This window comes from Salvelinus alpinus, chromosome 24 (genome assembly GCF_045679555.1).
Source record: "Salvelinus alpinus chromosome 24, SLU_Salpinus.1, whole genome shotgun sequence".
In the NCBI taxonomy this organism is placed as follows: domain Eukaryota; kingdom Metazoa; phylum Chordata; class Actinopteri; order Salmoniformes; family Salmonidae; genus Salvelinus; species Salvelinus alpinus.
Genome location: NC_092109.1, coordinates 20,567,356 through 20,585,986, shown reverse-complemented (window position 1 = coordinate 20,585,986; position 18,631 = coordinate 20,567,356). Strand labels below are relative to the sequence as shown.

General features: G+C 44.8%; 1 protein-coding gene across 2 annotated transcripts in view; it reads right to left on the bottom strand.

Moving 5' to 3' along the window:
* pappaa (pregnancy-associated plasma protein A, pappalysin 1a) overlaps positions 1 to 18,631 on the bottom strand; it is a 122,154-nt gene that overhangs the window by 93,860 nt on the left and 9,663 nt on the right. For both annotated transcript variants that reach the window (XM_071363921.1, XM_071363922.1), the window contains exons 2-6: positions 15,866 to 16,967; positions 8,856 to 9,001; positions 8,098 to 8,391; positions 6,690 to 6,882; positions 6,282 to 6,403 (exon numbers count right to left, since the gene is read on the bottom strand). In XM_071363921.1, the coding sequence (XP_071220022.1) occupies positions 6,282 to 6,403; positions 6,690 to 6,882; positions 8,098 to 8,391; positions 8,856 to 9,001; positions 15,866 to 16,967 (1,857 nt within the window). The remainder of the gene's footprint in view (positions 1 to 6,281; positions 6,404 to 6,689; positions 6,883 to 8,097; positions 8,392 to 8,855; positions 9,002 to 15,865; positions 16,968 to 18,631) is intronic.

The following is an 18,631-nucleotide window of genomic DNA, read 5'->3' as shown; positions in this document are numbered from 1 at the left end:
GATACATCAAAATGGTTCATCTGACTCTGGGGAAGTAGATACATATCCTCATTGCCAAAATCACAAAGTATCACTTTAAGGCAGTATCGCTTAAGATCAGGTAGCGCGCTCCAGGATTGACATTCTCCAGAATAAGTGAGTGTACAGTACGTGCATCGCTGCGCATATCCAATAGCCCTCCATCCACAAATCATTATCTCATGACCATCATAAAGTGCTAGTTGAGATGAAGCAGGGGAAGCTGCTCTTTCTCTTTAGGTACTTTGTGTCTGAACTCTGTGACCCTGAGTCCCTGCAGTGTGCAGCCCTGGCAGCAATGGAGCAGGGACCAATGAATGTAACCCCTGTTCTCCCAGACAGACAGCGAGAGCACACACACACCAAATACTCACACACAAACACATGGTATCACGTAATGCAGCGAGGCTTGACACTGCCCCGCCTTCAAAGGAGGGCGATGCTAATGAAAGCATGGCCCGACATCTGGGCCAGAGTCAGGCAGGAACACTTTAGCGATGCACGGCTCAGTGCAGCAGCACATACACGCACAAATACACACACACACACACACACACACACACACACACACACACACACACACACACACACACACACACACACACACACACACACACACACACACACACACACACACACACACACACACACACACACACACACACACACACACACACCTACACACATTCAGACCCCTTGACTTATTTCACATTTTGTTGTGTTACAACCTGAATAAAATGTATCTAAAAAAATGTTTCACCACAATACCCCATAATGACGAAGTAAAACATGTTTTAAGACATTTTTGCAAATTCATAAAATGACAGAGATATCTCATTTACATAGGTATTCATACTCCAGGGTCAATACACGTTAGAATCACCTTTGGCAGCAATTGCAGCTGTGACTCTTTCTAGGTAAGTTTCTAAGAGCTTTGCACACATGGATCGTATAATATTTGTACATATTTTTTTTTATTCTTCAAGCTCTTTCAAGTTGTTTGTTGATCATTGCTACACAAACCATTTTCAAGTCTTGCCATAGATTTTCAAGCCAATTTAAGTTAAAACTGTATCTGGGCCACTCAGGAACATTCACTGTCCTCTTGATAAGCAACTCCATTATATATTTGGCCTTGTGTTTTAGGTTCTTGTCCTGTTGAAAGGTGAATTTGTCTCGTAGTGTCTGTTGGAAAACAGACTGAACTAGGTTTTCTTTTTTTTCAGTTTTACTTTAGTGCCTTATTGCAAACAGGATGCATGTTTTGGAATATTTATTTTCTGCACAGCTGGGGTTCCTAAAGTTTTTTGGCCCACGATCACATTTTGATATCTTAACATTTTTGCAACCCCAACCATGTGATTTAAAAAAAAATGTAGGCCTAATTAACATCCAATGATTATTTGGGGCTATGGCAGTCAATTAAAAAAAACATTCTAACAGTACTTCTGATTGTCTTCTCAACTCACCATCACATACTTTTACTGTGGGGCTATGACAGTCAATAGCAAATTAGTTTGACATAATGTATATTATCTCACCACCACTAATGAGATGGGTGTGCTTGAAGCATGTCATGTCGGAGGTTCTTATTAAAGTCTGTAGGCGTGGTTGACAGTGTGCACCTCATCTCTGCTGTCACATCCAACCTGGCTTGATATTTGGTTTTAATGCAGACAAGACAGAGCACTGAATCCAGCTTCACACAGATGTGAGTGGGCGAAGGATACCATGAGTTTTATGGTGCTTTCAAGACAACTGGGAACTCAAAAAATATGAGTTCAAATCATGACGTCAGTGATCTTCAGGTCGGAAAGTCAGAGCTCTAGAAAGAGGCCAGAGTTCCCGAGTTGGATGACCGTTCAATACAATTTTTCGCAGTCTAATCTCTTTTTTTCCCCAAGTTCCCAGTTGTCTTGAACGCAATGAAGTTGGATGTTGGAGATTTCCGAATTCCCAGTTATGGTATTCCCTTTGTGTCAGGAACCAAAACTCCTCCATAGTCACCCGTGAACGTGTTGTCTGCAGCATTCGGTCACATGACAGCTCAATCAGCTGTTCGATTTCACTTACTGGAATGTCAACTGGGCCAGGATTGGGAATGGATTGGGAAGTAGGTCCCAAAGTGGTCTTCCAAGTGTTGGAGGTGAGCAGTCATCACTCGTGTGGGACACTTACTGATGCTGTTTTCGTTAGAAACATGCACAGCCGAGGGAAGGGGGCATGGTTCGCTTTTGAAAGACTTTCTCTCCAATAAGAGTTCTTTCCCCTGAATCCACTGATTCGGTCACTCATCTGTAGAATGTTTTTGTATTTCCCCTGCATGCGTGCGTTCAGTTCGTTCAGTTTCCCAAATATGTCTGTTACATACGCAAGGAGACATTTTCTTTACATTACAAAGAAAGTAAACTAAGTCTGTTTTTCTTTACATCCATTGTTAATGACAACAGTTCCTCTCTCAATGCTCTGATCCCCTATCTCCAACTAAGTACGCTCTCTAGTATAATTTTATATTTTCATAATTTTCATTTCGATTTTGAAGGTTAACAACATTACAATGATTTGGAGATACAAAGATGATATTATAACATGTATATATTTTTGTATATGTATATTTTGGGGAGTGGGGGGGATTTTGTAAATTCCCTCACAACCACATTTTCATATCAGGCGACCCCTAGTTTGGGAACTGTTTCTGTACAGGCTTCCTTCTTTTCACTCTGTCATTTAGATTAGTATTGTGGATTAACTACAATGCCGTTGATCCATCTTCAGTTTTGTCCTATACTTTATACTTTACATGTGTGCACACATTACTTTGCACACACACATCCCAGGTCTTTCACGTACATCCACACACTCTCCTGGTTCCAACCAGCTGCAAAATCTTCCTCATGAACCACATGCAATTCACTTAACTATCTTGGGTGGTTTCCACATGGTTTCTTCCATCTATTTTTTCATCCTCTTCCCCCAGCCATATTTCTTGTGGGTCTAGAGCAGTAAAGATTTACTAGTGGTGCTCCAGCTCTTTCTCTCTGACCACGCCAGGGTTTCCTGTGGTGTGAGGACACAAGCCACGGGACTGACAGGTGTCAGGCGTGTTACACACACACACGCGCGCACAAACGCGCACATGTACGCCTGTACATGCCCATTCACACACACATGCCTGGACATGCCCACCATCCCACCAGGCTGGTTGGAGGAGCTATGGGAAGACGGGCTCATTGTAATGGCTGGAATGGAATAAATGCAACAGTATAAAACACAGCAAACATATGGAAGGCACATGTTTGACTCCGTTCCATTTATTCCATTCCAGCCATTACTATTAGCCCATCCTTCTATAGCTCCTCTCACCAGCCTCCACTGACACACACCAATACTTCAACCACACATACACACACTAATGGTATTGGCATTATGCTTGCTTGCATCGTCGGGATGTCTGTGGGTGGCAGTTACTTGACTGCCATAAGCTGTCACTTCTGCAGAGACAATGTGCTCACGCACGCACACACGCACGCACGCACGCACGCACGCACGCACGCACGCACGCACGCACGCACGCACGCACGCACGCACGCACGCACGCACGCACGCACACACACACACACACACACACACACACACACACACACACACACACACACACACACACACACAAACACAAACACAAACACAAACACAAACACATGAAGCCAGCTGTTAGGAGCCTGTGATGGACTAGCATCGGTGTGTAAACAGGGGAGTGGAAATCTGCTGCTTGCTAACATGGAGAGCTTCCAATCGGGAAATCAGAGAGAGGTTTACACACAGCACAGCGGACAAGCCCAGACATGCCTCTCACACACACACTGTAGCCTGTGTGGAGCAAGGACTTTGCAAACAGACACACACACAGACACGTGCGCAAGCGCGCACAAGCACGCACACACACAAGCACGCACACACACACCGTTCTAGCGCCCGTCTGATCCCGAGCCCAATGAGTCACTGGGCTCATTATTAGCCATGTGCTGTCGGACACCTGCCAAGCTGATCAGATCTCACTGGATTCTACAGACTCTAGCTCTGACCCTGAAAGACTGCAGCATTTTATAATGAGTTCACAACCACAGAATAACAATGGAATAACTTTGAAGCTTGGGGAACTGTGCCATCGTGGCATCTCTATCAACATACCAACACAGTAGGGATAATTTATTCCTTATCAGTTTAATTCTTATCAGAGGACCTAGGAGAGAGTTTTAAGACCTCTGTATCTCTATATCTAGACTAGATTGAATAGACTGATCTAGTACTGCTCTAGTCCTAATGTACAGGTATTATTAGCTGTGAATTTAGCTTCCACTAGACTTGGTATGTGATAATAATGGCAGATTTACTGACACACAGATACACACACAGATACACACACTGAAACACACACTGAAACACACCCTGAACAATGCTTACTACTGCAGCTGCCAGAACCAGCTAGCGGTCAGAGGTACACAGCTGTGCAGACTATTTATAAAGGCCAAATTCCATCTCCCTAAAATCCACTGCAAGAGCTGGGGGAGAGAGGGGGAGAAAAATACATCGTATTTTGGGAATGGTGCTGATTGTAGCATTACCTGTCCTCAATTTCCCTGATAACAAATGGGGAAAATGACATTACAGACATGATCCGAGAAGCGCTCTCCCCAGTTCCCACCATGTCTGTCGCTTTGAGCCCACGTTTGGGATTTCTGGGATACGGAATCTCCATTCCCTTATGAACGCAGGCTCAACTTTCACTCCTTCTGCATCCCTCAGCTCGTGTCAGGGGCTGTGACTCAGATGAATCATTTGCATCTTTGGGGCTCGACTCAGCGACCATATGATTAGCATGTTTGAGAGTTGACTCAGAAGCCAAATAAAGCAAGATACTGGCTTAGAGTGAATAGTGAGATTTGATGATGTGGGGAAGATACTATCAGCAAGAGAAAAAGGAGGGGAGGGGTGATTTGACAGGAGGATTCATAGGAGGAAGAAGTTCAGGTGTGTTACTGACAGGGTGGGGTTACATTGACAATGTGTGAGAGGTGTGGGAGGAGGGTGGGTTGGTGGGCATGCCTTATAAGGCAGGGTGTGTGGTACACAGTAGCTACTGTATGTGCTGTATGTTCTGGGGTAGGATGGTTAGAATCCAGGCGAGTAAATGTAAATGAATGGGGAAAGTGAGTAAGGAGAAGTACACTGAGATGTGAAGTTTACAGAGGTTTTAGTGATGAATGGAGGACGTGAATGAGGTGGGTACGTTGTTTTGGCCTGGGTGAGACAGAGATGAGAGCCAGTGGGCTACAGTAGGCCCTGAGTTTGTCCAGTCAGTCAGAGAAACAGACAGACAGACATGTGTGGTAATAAATAACCCAGGATAGAGTGGTCTGTCACGTTCTGACCTTAGTTCCTTTTTTATGTCTTTATTTTAGTTTGGTCAGAGCGTGAGTTGGGGTGGGCATTCTATGTTGTTTTTCTATGTTTTGTTCTATGGTTATATTTCTATGTGTTTGGCCTAGTATGGTTCCCAATCAGAGGCAGGTGTCAGTCGTTGTCTCTGATTGGGAGCCATATTTAGGTAGCCTGTTTTCCTGTGTCTGTGTTTTCACCATACGGGACTGTTTCGTTTTCGTTTTGTATCATTCACGTTGTTATTTTTGTATTCTTAGTGTTCAGTTATTAAATTGAATATGGACACTTACCACGCTGCGCTTTGGTCCTCCTCTTCTTCCACCCACGACGAGCGTTACATGGTCTTACCTTCTACCAGCTTTCACAGTCTAATGTCAGAATTAGACATTCATCCATGTTTGTCAAACGTCAAATTTTGAAGTTATTGCAAATGTCAAATTTCTAAGTGTTTAAAGTTAAGTTAAGGCATTAACTCAGAATTTTTAAGGTTAGGATTAAGTTCTGGCATTAAATCCAAATTCTTACAGTTAGGCATTAACTCCGAATGGTTAAGGTAAGGGTTAAGGTTTGGGATAGGCTTAAAACAAAAATACACAAAAAAATGTATATCGCGGATTTGAACTTGCAACCTTTGGAATCAGAGGCATATGCTTACACCCATCCGTCATCCCTGTCCACAATGCCCTATCAAAACCAAAACCTACTTGAAGCTAACAGCGCTCACTGTTGCCCCTATTGGCCGGTTTCCACGTCATCTTCTGAAGTCCTCAGACATGGATGGACATTGAATACTGACTTGTATCACGGGTGACCTGGCTGCTTACCTTCGGCCTCGCGGGGGCTCCAGTGTCCAGAGGGGGCACAGGGTCGGGGGGACGAGGAGTTGGATGCGTACTGCATCAGTACCCGGCCCTCTGTGCATTTATCACACACTGATCCCACTTCTCTAGGAAACCAACAGACAGGCACACCAACCAACTTAGATACAGTTTATATGGAAACACACTCAGATACAGTCCAATAAGACTGGCCCTCATTTAAATACAGGCCATATAGACATGCAGGTACTACTCACTTAGATACAGTCAAAATAGAGAGATGTTAATTTAGATGTGATCCAAACAGACAGTCAACCCATTTATCCAAAATATCTCCAGGTCTTTTGCAGAGTGGAGGTCAATGCAAAAATATCCCCATTGTGCTGCCTGCCCCATTCGTCCAGCTAATTTCACCTGTCGTAGAAGTGGCCGGAAATAGGCGGGAACCACTCCAGGGTAATGGCGGCATGCTCTTGCTCCACCACTTGGGGTGCCATGGGCACAGGGGGTGGCTTGGACTCGGGCTGCCACGTCTGGTAGATCAGGTCCAGGTAGCAGTGCATCCGGGCAACTTGGTTGGAGGTGAAAGAGTTCGTACAGTCATCATCTACGTGGAAGAGATCAGATCAGATCAGAAACAGTTTAATATGATGGTTTGTAGATTATGTATTCACGTAAACTAAGTGGGATTTATAATGTATTTTCTTTTAGAGCAGGTTAAAGGTTAAAGGTTGAATTAACCAATAGGGCAAGGTTAGGGAAGCCCTAAGAAGTAATGTACATATATACGTACAGTAGATAGAAAAACAGGGCCTGGTATATACAGAGTCTGTAGCAATGTTATTAAGAGAAGAGATATTCTTAAAGTCTCTACAGGTCCATGACCTGAACATACATTAGAATATATCGAGTGTGTTTTTCCAATGCAATGTCCTTGCTACATTCCACACCTGCCAAGGCACACATATGTGACACTCAAGGTCAGCATACTGTATGGTTGGACATTCCTACAGATGTAGTATTTTTATTTGAGACAGTTTGCTACAGCAACAGGAAGTGTGAATTATTATGTGGATAATAGGGGTTGATACATTTCTGAAATTTCAAAGTGGAAATAACAAACTTCAGAATACTTTTAAAACCTCAAATAAACTACAAGTTGTACATTTGCTGCATTGCAGGGAAGTTCTCCTGCAACAGGGTGATCAAATTAAGATCCTACATCTGTTTGTGCTCTGTGTTTATTTCTGATTGAGGGTTATCCCTAGTTACCACAGCCTCAAAGTCGCTATATCGTAAAAAAACATAAAAACAAAAAATTGGTTTTTGGTCTTCATTTAATGTTAGGGGTTAGGCATAAGGTTAACAGTTTGGTTAAGGTTAGTGTTAGGTTCAAAATCAGATTTTAAGAAGAGAAATTGTAGAAATAGGCGAGGTTTAGCAATAATTATGACTTTGTGGCTGTGGTAACTAGTGTGATGGGTTTATGGACAATCTGGACATGTTTGTATGGTGTGTGTGTGTGTGTGTGTGTGTGTGTGTGTGTGTGTGTGTGTGTGTGTGTGTGTGTGTGTGTGTGTGTGTGTGTGTGTGTGTGTGTGTGTGTGTGTGTGTGTGTGTGTGTGCGCGTAATTCTGCATGCGTACATCGTGTGTTTGTGCCTGTTTATCTGTGTCATAAAGTGTGCACTTGTTTGTATGTGTGGTTATGAATGTGTGTGTATGTGCATGAGTATGTGTGCGTGTGTGTGTGCGTGCATGTGTGTGTTTCTGTGCGTGCATGTGTGTGTTTCTGTGCTTGTATGTGAGCAGTGCAATCTCACCTGCGTAGCTCATGTAGTTGTTGTACGGTGTGTTTGTGAAGTGGCGACGCCCGCAGGTGTCGTTGCCAGGCTCAGGGTCTCTGCAGTGCTTGTACTTGGGCGTGGGGTTAGTGTCTTCACACAGATCTCCTGTCTCCAACGACGGCTCAGTCTCCAGACATGCATCGTTACACGACTCAATCTCAGAGATCCCCCGGAACACGTGGTACAGCCCGAGACTGTGGCCGATCTCATGGATCATGGTGTGGTTGTGACCAAATGTGCCATAGAAGGAGGGGTTCAGAACAATTCCACCTACAAATGGAGAGCAGACACAGACAAACACATATTCACACTAGAAAGTACTGGAAGCTGGAGTGGGATTGAGACAATGCATTATTCATCGACCCACACAGCTTCATTATCACCTTCCTCCCTGTCAGAGCGGAGGTAGAGAGACTGCAATTACTCCCAATCAACAATGTGAGGCTATTGAGCAGGAGGAGTGTCTGTCTGTCTGTCTGTCTGTCTGTCTGTCTGTCTGTCTGTCTGTCTGTCTGTCTGTCTGTCTGTCTGTCTGTCTGTCTGTCTGTCTGTCTGTCTGTCTGTCTGTCTGTCTGTCTGTCTGTCTGTCTGTCTGTCTGCCTGCCTGCCTGCCTGCCTGCCTGCCTGCCTGCCTGCCTGCCTGCCTGCCTGCCTGTCTGTCTGTCTGTCTGTCTGTCTGTCTGTCTGTCTGTCTGTCTGTCTGTCTGTCTGTCTGTCTGTCTGTCTGTCTGTACCCAGATGTGTTAATGCTTCTTTGTCCCACGGCCAAGTAGCGACTCCAGCCAGGTCTTCATCAGACGAGTTGGCAAAGAAGACGTTCAGGTGAGTGGAGCCATCCAGATTCAGGATCTCTTTCAGCTCCTTTACATCCAAATAGGCTCTGGAGACCAGAGAGATAGACAGAAAGAGAGAGATACTTAAACAATGTACTGTAGTTCCTAGGAATGAGAGCCAGGTCATTTCACATCACAATAGTGCCTGAAAGCAAAGACTTCAGATTTACAATGGGCCCTGGAGAAAAGTTATTTCCTATTTCTGAAGAAGAATTTGAAAAATTCTGACAACAATAGACCCTAAAGAAAAGAGGTAGCTAGATCATTCCGGGAGCTGAGACAGGCTTCAGATCAGATTGAAACAGAATTTAGGTAGGTAGTCTAGAGGCCACCTTGAGCAGGTCTGATTGAGATGTGTTTACCGTGCTTGGCTAATACTATGCAAGAGGTGGACATGGAATATCATATGAGAACACATAATCCACCCCATTAAACTGTCAGTCCCCTTCTCTCTGCCCATGTTAAAAGCCCTTATTCAATAACCAAGCTCTTGGTCTTGGCAAATCCTATTGACAAGATCAGTGAAGTCTTAAAGGAGAGAGTAATATGTTGCAAAGGTGAGTTTCTTCAGTTCACTCTCTGATATATCATCACGAATCAGAATGACAAACATGCAGTAGAACAAGTTGCATTTCATGTTTGAGTTTCTTGTTTGTAAGAATCACAAAATATACACCTTCTATAATGTCTGTTACTAAACCATGGCATTATAGGCGACCAGCCAAAGAGAAAACCATTTATATCTACAGGAGGAGACGATGGCAGAAAATTATATTTTATGTAATTACATGAACGATTAATTTGAGAGAGCCCTAGCTGCTTCACATGGCTAGTAAAGCAAGTCTGGAACCAACAGGACCCTGAACAGCTTCTACCCCCAAGCCATAAGACTGCTAAATAGTTAGTTAAATAGTTAACCAATACCTATCTGTATTGACCGTTTTTGCACTCTTTTGACTCATCACATACGCTGCTGCAACTGTTTATTATCTATCCTGTTGCCTAGTCACTTCATCTCTACCTGTATGTACATATCTACCTCAATTACCTCGTACCCCATGGTGTACCAATACAACTCTGTATTGGTACGCCATGTATATAGGCAAGTTATCATTACTCGTTGTGTATTTATTCCTTGTGTAATTATTTTTCTATTATTTCAAAAAAATTCTCTCCGCATTGTTGGGAAGGACCCATAAGTAAGCATTTTACTGTTACTCTACACCTGTTGTTTAACGAAGCATGTGACAAATTTGATTTGCAAAGCGAAGAAGAGGAGGGGAGGTCTCAGAATCAGGGAGAGAATCCATGAGTGGGGAAGGAGGGCAACGGAGCACGAGGGCGAAGCGGGCAGCCATAAACGTGAACAATAAACATGACACATGATGACATCGTAAAAGGAAGAAAAAAAAAAAAAGTGCCCGGAAAAAGTAGCAGTAAAAACCATTGGTGCCAGGCCGGCCAAGGTGCAGTACAGTATGTCATCCTTCTTAGTGGATACAAATATAGGCTGGACTACCATCCATAGCACTGGAGGAGTGGAGGACACTGGAGTGTCATAAAGTATAATTGGAGTGACTGATCGTGGCAGATGACATGTTAGGATATGGTTTGTTAAGCGTCGGGACAGAATAATGAAGGCTTTATAGGAGGTTGGGCCAAACCAAGGGGTGCAGATAGGTGAAGTACATGTTGTTATGGCACACCACAGCTGTTACAGTGTGGAATAGGAGGACAAGCTGTACCCTTCTGCTCCCTTTGACGTCAATGGACATATTTTACAAAAGATCTGTAGCTACATCTGATTGTGGGTTTCACATATCAATAACTGTACTGTCTACAAGCAATGTAAAAAAACGAGTTCTTCAGGGGCTTGTCAAGTATGTCAGTATTGTTCATTTAAGTACTGTAAGCACTTGAACTGTTTCACAACCCCCTGCTGCTGTTGATCTGGCTCTTCCAGGACCAGCAGGTGAGGAAGGATAAGGATGCTGTGTTAGTTTAGTTCCTGTCACAGGGGCTGGGCCAGGTATGTTCGGAATAAAGGGGTGGCATAGTGGAAAAGTTATCCATGGCCTATGGGACAGCAGAGGCGCGCACCAGGCCCAGAACTACAGAGAGCACATGATATAATGTCCCTCTCCCTAATCATTTCAGGAATTTCATTATTTCCTCTGAAAATATTTGTCCGGCTTTTTGGCCGCCGTGCATGAGGGGGGAAAAGGATCAGGGGGGTTTAATGGTGAGATGAGTAAGTCAGCAACAGATAAAAGCAGTACTACTGTAGATCAAAACCCATCTGATCTGAGTTCAATTAGGTTTAATGCAATGGCTCCGTTACAACAACACAACACACATCAGATGTGGACTGGATGGACGGATGCAGGCTATGGCCTTGGCCGGCGCACAAACAGCAGGGTTTAGCATGACTGCATAAAAACAGGCCAGGCTGCATGTGTGTCTGTCGGGTTGCATGGATTTGCACTCTTCTGTGTGTATAAATATGTGATCAGCTTTGTAGGAAAGTAATTGACTGCTTGATGTAGTGGGAGGCTGTTGAGAAAGGGGAGAGAGCCGTGGCTGTCTGACATCACTTTAGCCAGTGTCGTCCCTGGGAGTGAGTATGCCAGTCTTGGGCCAGTCATGCGATCGACTTTGTCTCTCTCCCTCTCTAACACGCTCTCTCACTTTCCCTGTCTCTCCCCCTCTCTCTTCTGCGTTCTCCCTCCCTCCGGTTCTTCCTCTCTCCATCCGCCTTCCCTCTCTCCATTCCCTGGCCTCAAGTCCCTTCTCTAAGGATGTCCTGTCTCTGGTATAAACCAAATTAGGACTTGAGGGTCAGTCTCACCCCCCTCAGCGCTCCTCTCCCCTCATCGCTTACCCTTAACCCTTACCCTTCATCCTCTAGCCCTCGCCTCTAGCCCCTCGTCTTGCACTTTCATAAGGGACGAGCCACACGAGGAGACAACATTTTCCATTCATTTGAACACTCCACTTTTCATGCATGCCCTGGGAAGAGAATCTAGATTTTAGAAAGAGACGTTGCGAGAAGACCCTCAGAGAGAAGAGGCGAGAGGAGAAAAAGAAGGAAAGTGTAACTTCACTCAATTCAGACGTCAACGGGCATCTGTTCCGAGGCAGTCCGGGGTGTGATGAGCGCTCAAACTGCTGTGTTAATGCTTGTATATCTGATACATATTAAATGGAGGATTATGACTTCATCCATTTACACCCATATATAATTCATATAAGCCCATAAATGTGCCTCGTATACATATGTCTGGGGCTGCTGAGTGTGAAACGCTGTGGTGAGTTGGCAGCCTCAGCTCTCCTGTCATCGACTCGGTCAACACCACAGATCCTAAAGCCATCATTCATCCCTGCCTTTATTACCACACTCATGCTCTTTTTCTCCATCAATATTTTGTGTTTTTTCACCTTCCAAGGAAGACACAACATACATAAGACCAGGTGTTGACACTCGGATTTCAAAGGTTGGACAGCAGAGCTAGACAACTGGGATTTCCACAGTTACAGAGTTACAGTACAGTACTAAGTATATAGGCCGAGCCTAGAAACACATTATATCATTTCCAGTGCTTGTAGTTCTTCTGTTTATACCAACACTCGTAATAGTGTTGGTAGTGTGTCCATACCAACCAATCATGACCTTAAACTTGGGTTTCAGAGGTGGGGGGACAACCTTCAAAATGTGTTGTCATTCTCGGGTAAATTTCAACATGACAGTTTTCCATGTGACTGCCACTGTACGACATTTATGTACCATCTCAACCATGTAAATTATAATCAACTCCTGATTGGTAGTTTTTCCAAATCAAATCAACTATGGTGGTGATAGCAATAACAGTACTTCAACTGTCTTTCCTAACTCTTCAGTTGAGGTAGATGGAAAAAGCCAATCTTAAACTTTTACTCAACACCTCTCCGCCCCAAACCCTGACCCCAATGACCCTATTGACGTCCATCACCCCCCTCTGTGGCCCACCCTCCCTACCTCACCCCACCTCAGCATCCCACCCAGACCGGCTGATGAGATGTGGGGACGAACACACAGAGTGCAGGTGAACTCAGTCCAGGCCGGGGCCAACCAACCAACAGGTGCATTTACAAGGGTGTTACGGCTTTCATGGGAGAGTGCTAACAGCTAGTTTTACGCCCTAGCCACTCCATTAGGGTGAAACCATTAACATGGGCCTGGTTTATGCGTGTGTGCGTGCGTGCGTGCGTGCGTGCGTGCGTGCGTGCGTGTGTGTGTGACCATTAACCTGCCACTGTGCCAGGGAGAGAGACAGTGACATGCAGAGAGGCCAAGCGTGAACAAATTGTTCTTCATCCCTGACGAAGCTGGGCCAGAGGCGTGACGGCCTCCTTTCTCACCCTGTGTAGATCCTGTGCAACAGGTATGTCAGTAAATCTAGATAGAACCATTTACGTGGAAGGAAAGAAATGTCTATAGGATGTAGCATATTGAGATTGTGTGTTGTACATGTGGAATTCAACTGAGTTGAGATCGAATGTCTCTTTTTAGTGTTTCAAACACAAACATCCGCTTATTTTTCTGAGAGCTGTCAGTGTTCAGACCATGTTTTCCTCTTACTCTCCGCAAAGGATACTTACTGTTGTTTTACCTCAGAAATTCACATACCATTAAGCACAGTACCAGACATAAGTAAGAATGTCATCCCATGAAAAATATTGGCATAACTGTAAAACAGCATAACAACAAAGGCCTGTGAAAACAATGAAAAATATTTGCTTCGGCGAGAGGGGAGTGTTAAGTATTATCGCTGGTATTTCCAGAGGAACCTCTGTCTGTGGACTGCAGAGAAGAGTAGCTAGCGCAAGCGGCCTACCACAGTCCCCTGCTAGCCAGATTCCTAAACACAATAAGTGGTAACAGGCATGAGGGCTACAAAAATAAACGCAGGACCTCACAGCCATTGTTCCCTTGCGTATGTGGCGCGCTGTTCATCCAGAATTCCACAATTAACGAGGAATGTTGAATAATGTTTGTAGTGTGGCCCTCCACATACCACAATCAAACCAAAATAAGCAAGCACTTGGGGAGCTTCTCTTTATCAACTTAAGAATTCTCTCTCTCTCTCTTACTTAATTTCTCTCAATCTCTCTTATCCCCCCTTTCAACAGCCCATCTTTCATACGTCTGCAGGGATATTTGAATGGTAGGGACTGTAAGCGTGTGCCAATAGCTGATTTCTAAGAGAAGCCATCTTGGCTGATTGTTGATGAATGACTTTGTAATGATGACTGAAACGGAGGGGAGAGAAGAGATAGCAAGCCCACCTGCTTTTGCTTTCTGATGTCGCCTCACACAAAGTTGTTTAGCAGCCGTTTTAAATACAGAGAGAGTGCCAGCGAGACAGTGCTTCCAGGCCTGAGCAATGAGAATGATAGAAAACAGCCTAGTGCCTTGATTCTGGCTACATCAGAAAGACACAAATAATCCCCACAATAACCCTATTTGGAGCTTTTTTCAACCCCCTCTCTTTAGCATGACGGCGTCCAAAAACATTTACGAGCATCTGACATTGGTCGATTTTTTTTCCAGGCAGCGAGAGAACTTCAAGACCACAAGGACCCCCTACAACTGCCACAAAATGTCTCCGGACTCTGTGTTTGAGTGTCACGCCTGCCAAGAAAAATCCAATCCTTTACTACTGGAGCCCCTCAAGGTCCATGACAAAATGCAGTTCCAGAGTGAACCAGAGACTGTTTTTCTCAATGCTGCTCAATCATCCTCTGTGGTACAGAGTAGGAATCCTGCAGATACTGGCAGGTACTAGATCAGTGGAGGCCTCCGCATCTCCTCCCAGTAACCCTATCAAACTGTTCCTCGCCACAAGCCTGCAGTAATCAAACTTCAAAATGATTTTCTGAGGTAAAACAAAATCCTATGATTTTTCTGTAACATTCTTGCAGAGGCTAAAAGAGAAGAGCAGTAACAGTGCAGAGAAGTGTCTCCCCCCCTTCCAAGGGAGATGTACTTCCCCTGCAAAAATGTATCTTGGGTGTTTCCTGGATAGAGTAGTACTATGTTGAAATGAGTCCCTACTGCTGCTAGCAAAGTGATGCTGGTCACTCTCCTCTGACCTCTAATTACCCATTCTGGTCTTTCTAGAGTGTAATTGTTTCCAATCTCACTTGTTTCCAATCAATCTAGCTTAATTAGGGCAGCAGAGGATAGACGGAGAGGAGCGAGGGAGAGAAAAGAAGTTGAAAAATGAAGAGAGAAAAAATCCATCTGGGCTCTCCCGGGGTCGCTACAGTGTGTTTCGTTGGTTTGGCCCCCCCAAGTGTAGGATGCGGATTGAGTCTGTCTTAAAGCCAGATTGGACTCGCGGCCCCAGAGGACACCCTGCTGGGCCACACACACCGCCGGGGGTAGAGTTACACTCTGCTCACAGAAGGCCAGCCAGGAGACAGTGGAACTGACAGACTGTGTATCAAAACCTCACATCAGTGTCCTGACTGACTGTGTAATGAGAAGATGTGTGAGTCACTCCAGACAGTCACTCCAGACAGTGTGTATGTATGACAACATCAAGGACAATGGATCATAGCAGTGAAAAATAACAGTGTTGGTGAGGGTAGCATGCACATAATGCCATGTCAGGTACATATATATATATATAGTACTTGATAGTACTTACGATTGAGCAATCAGACACAAAACTGTTGACTAGACCCTGAAAAACGGGCAAATCCTAACTTGAAGATCAAATGTACAGTACATACAAATCTCCTTTTGACATCATTTCATAGTTTGTGAGAAACCTTGACTCCAAGACTCCAACTTTGGAGCCAGGCTATATCTTTGTTTAGGACTCATCAAGCAGCGACAAAGAGAAAGACAAAGACAGAGAGCTGACCTGTGTGGAGAGGAGCGGTTGAAGCAGGTCTTGGTCACATCCGTCACATTGGGGTTACAGCAGTCTCCGTTGTCATAGAAGAAGTTGTCCCAATTACACTCTGGGTCGCACACCCCGTTGCCCTGCTTGGACTGAGGGCAGTGGCTGCGGTGCCTGATACAGTCGCCCGCGTCTAAACCCGTCAGCGTGTGGTTGCACTCTGGGTCGCACGCCTCGTCACCCACTTTGCTGATGTCACAGTTGGCCAGGACCAGACGGTGGCGCAGCGAGGAGTTAGTGACGTTGTGGACGCTCAGCTCCCAAGTGATGTTGTAGACGGCGAAGGCGTTGTTAAGTTGCTGGTGCTGCAGGTGGATCTGACGAGGCGTGACGGTGGGCCGGCGCCGAGCGTCATCCCACACGTTGACCACACGGTAACGCACCGTCTTGGACTTCCGGAAGGTCCAGGTGCGGTTGTAGTTGGTCACCACTTCCACGTTGTCGCAGACAGTTTGACCACAGGGCGGGGGTTCCAGGGTAGTGTCCAGAGACCCTCCAGTTCCACCTCCTCCTACCCCTACTCCAGCCTGCCCCACCCTGCTGCTACCCTCCTCTGGCTGCGGGAAGCTCCCATCCTTCACCGTCAGCCACTTCCGGGCAGGGTGTTCAAAGGTCTCCCTGATCACCAGCTGAGGTGCATCTTGAGGATTTTCGTGACCCTGCATGTCCCTGATTATCTGCCTCTGTCCCCGGGCCTCCCTCCACAGACTTACCCTCTCCACAGTCCCCCGGTAGTTATGGTTCAGAGCATTCCCGCCCACCATCAGCACCTTGCACTTTTTGGTCAGATGGCTGAAGACGTTGCCCGACTGTTCACGGCTGACGCCCACCTGGGCGCCGTTGACGTAGAGCTTCATGTAGAGGCCGTCGTAGGTGACTGCCAGGTGGGCCCAGGTGCTGGGCAGGTAGCGGGCGTTGGAGTGGACAGAGGTGACCTTGTGGGCACGGTCCGTCTTCAGGGAGAAGAAGAAGCGTGGGTCACGGTTACCCTGCTCGCTGACCGCCCGGATGCCCAGCAGCCAGCCCCGGTCGCTGGAGGCGTAGAAACACTTATCGTACAGACCTGGGAGAGAGCAGAGAGAGAGGGACAGTCAGTTAACATTAGATAGAGAGACAAAGAGAGATATGGTAAGACAAATAGAGGAACAGAGGAGAGAAAAAGAGAGAAAGAAGCTTTGACTTTCAGAAAGGTCCTTACTACATCAGCAAAGATACACCTTCATTTAATTTAAAGAGAACAACACTCAATCAAGATAGAAAGAGAGCGAGAAACAGCGAGGGTGTTAGATAATTCACTGATCACCTCTAGTACAGCAGAGAGAGAGCAGAGCTCAACACTATAGCAGTCAGTGGTGGAGTGGTGAGTAAAAGTAAAGATACCTTAATAGAAAATGACTCAAGTAAAAGTGAAAGTCACCCAGAAAAATACTACTAGAGTAAAAAGCTAAAAGTATCTGTTTTTAAATGTACTTAAGTGTAGTGGTGGAAAAAGTACTAAATTGTCATACTTGAGTAAAAGCACAACGTAAAAGTAAATGCCATACATCAAATGTCATATATTAAGCAAACCAGAAGGCATGATTTTCTTGTTTTTATTTTATTTGCAGACAGACAGGGGCACACTCGTACACTCAGACATCATTTACAAACTCAGTATTTGTGTTTAGTGAGTCCGCAGGTTAGAGTCGGTAGGGATGACAACTCGTTATATTGATAGTTGTGTGAATTGGACCATATTGCTGTCCTGCCTGAACATTTGAAATGTAATGAGGACTTTTGGGTATCAGGGAAAATGTAGAGGAGTAAAAAGTACATATTTTTATAAGGAATGCAGTGGAGTAAAAATGAAAGTTGTAAAATATTGAAATAGTAAAGTATAGATACCCCCCAAAATTACTTAAGTATTACTTCAAATTGTTTTTAGTTAGTTACTTTACACCACTATCATTTGTATTCTTAGTTATTAACATTTCAAGTTTAGTCTCAGGGGCCTCACAGCTGTGGCCCCACCCCAGAACTATTTTTTCAGGCTGTCTCATGAACAACATCAACCTAGGAGGTCTGCTTCGAGTCACCCATAGCCAACTGTTAATGTGAATTTTTAACAGTAAAATGTATACGCTGTACTGTAGAGTTTATGTCTTGTAATTCATCCAACAAAATGTCAAATGCATCTGTGTGTCATGTAACCACATTCTCTCATTCTTCAGATGTAGGCCAGACGTTAACAATATGATACGGATTATGTAGTAGATGTACTGACACGATACATTTGAAGATAGCATTGACATAATGTCCTGGAAATTGGGTTAAGGTGCATGCAGTATTTCGCTTGGGGAGACCCTTAGAAACTCTTACAAGAAAGATTTTATGAGCATTGAGGCCATTTCAACATTTCGGGGGAGCCAGAAAAGGTAGTTTTCTGCAAAAGCCTTGTTATGCTAGAGGCACCAAAACAACTTTCTCCTGTTGCACTTGGAAAGCATGTCAGCTTCAGCATGGTAATGTGCCTTCACTTTTGATCTCTAAATGCTAAATGTTTGTGTGTTTAGTGTGTGTGTGTGTCCTTACAAAAGAAACACGTCAAATTTGCAGTTTCACATGTAAGAAAACTCCAACTGTGAAAATATCACTTTCACATGTGGAATTGCAGATTCAAATGTGAGGTTGAAATAATGTCCTCACATGTGATAAGATGGAACAGTGGACAGAATAAATTTTTGGGGG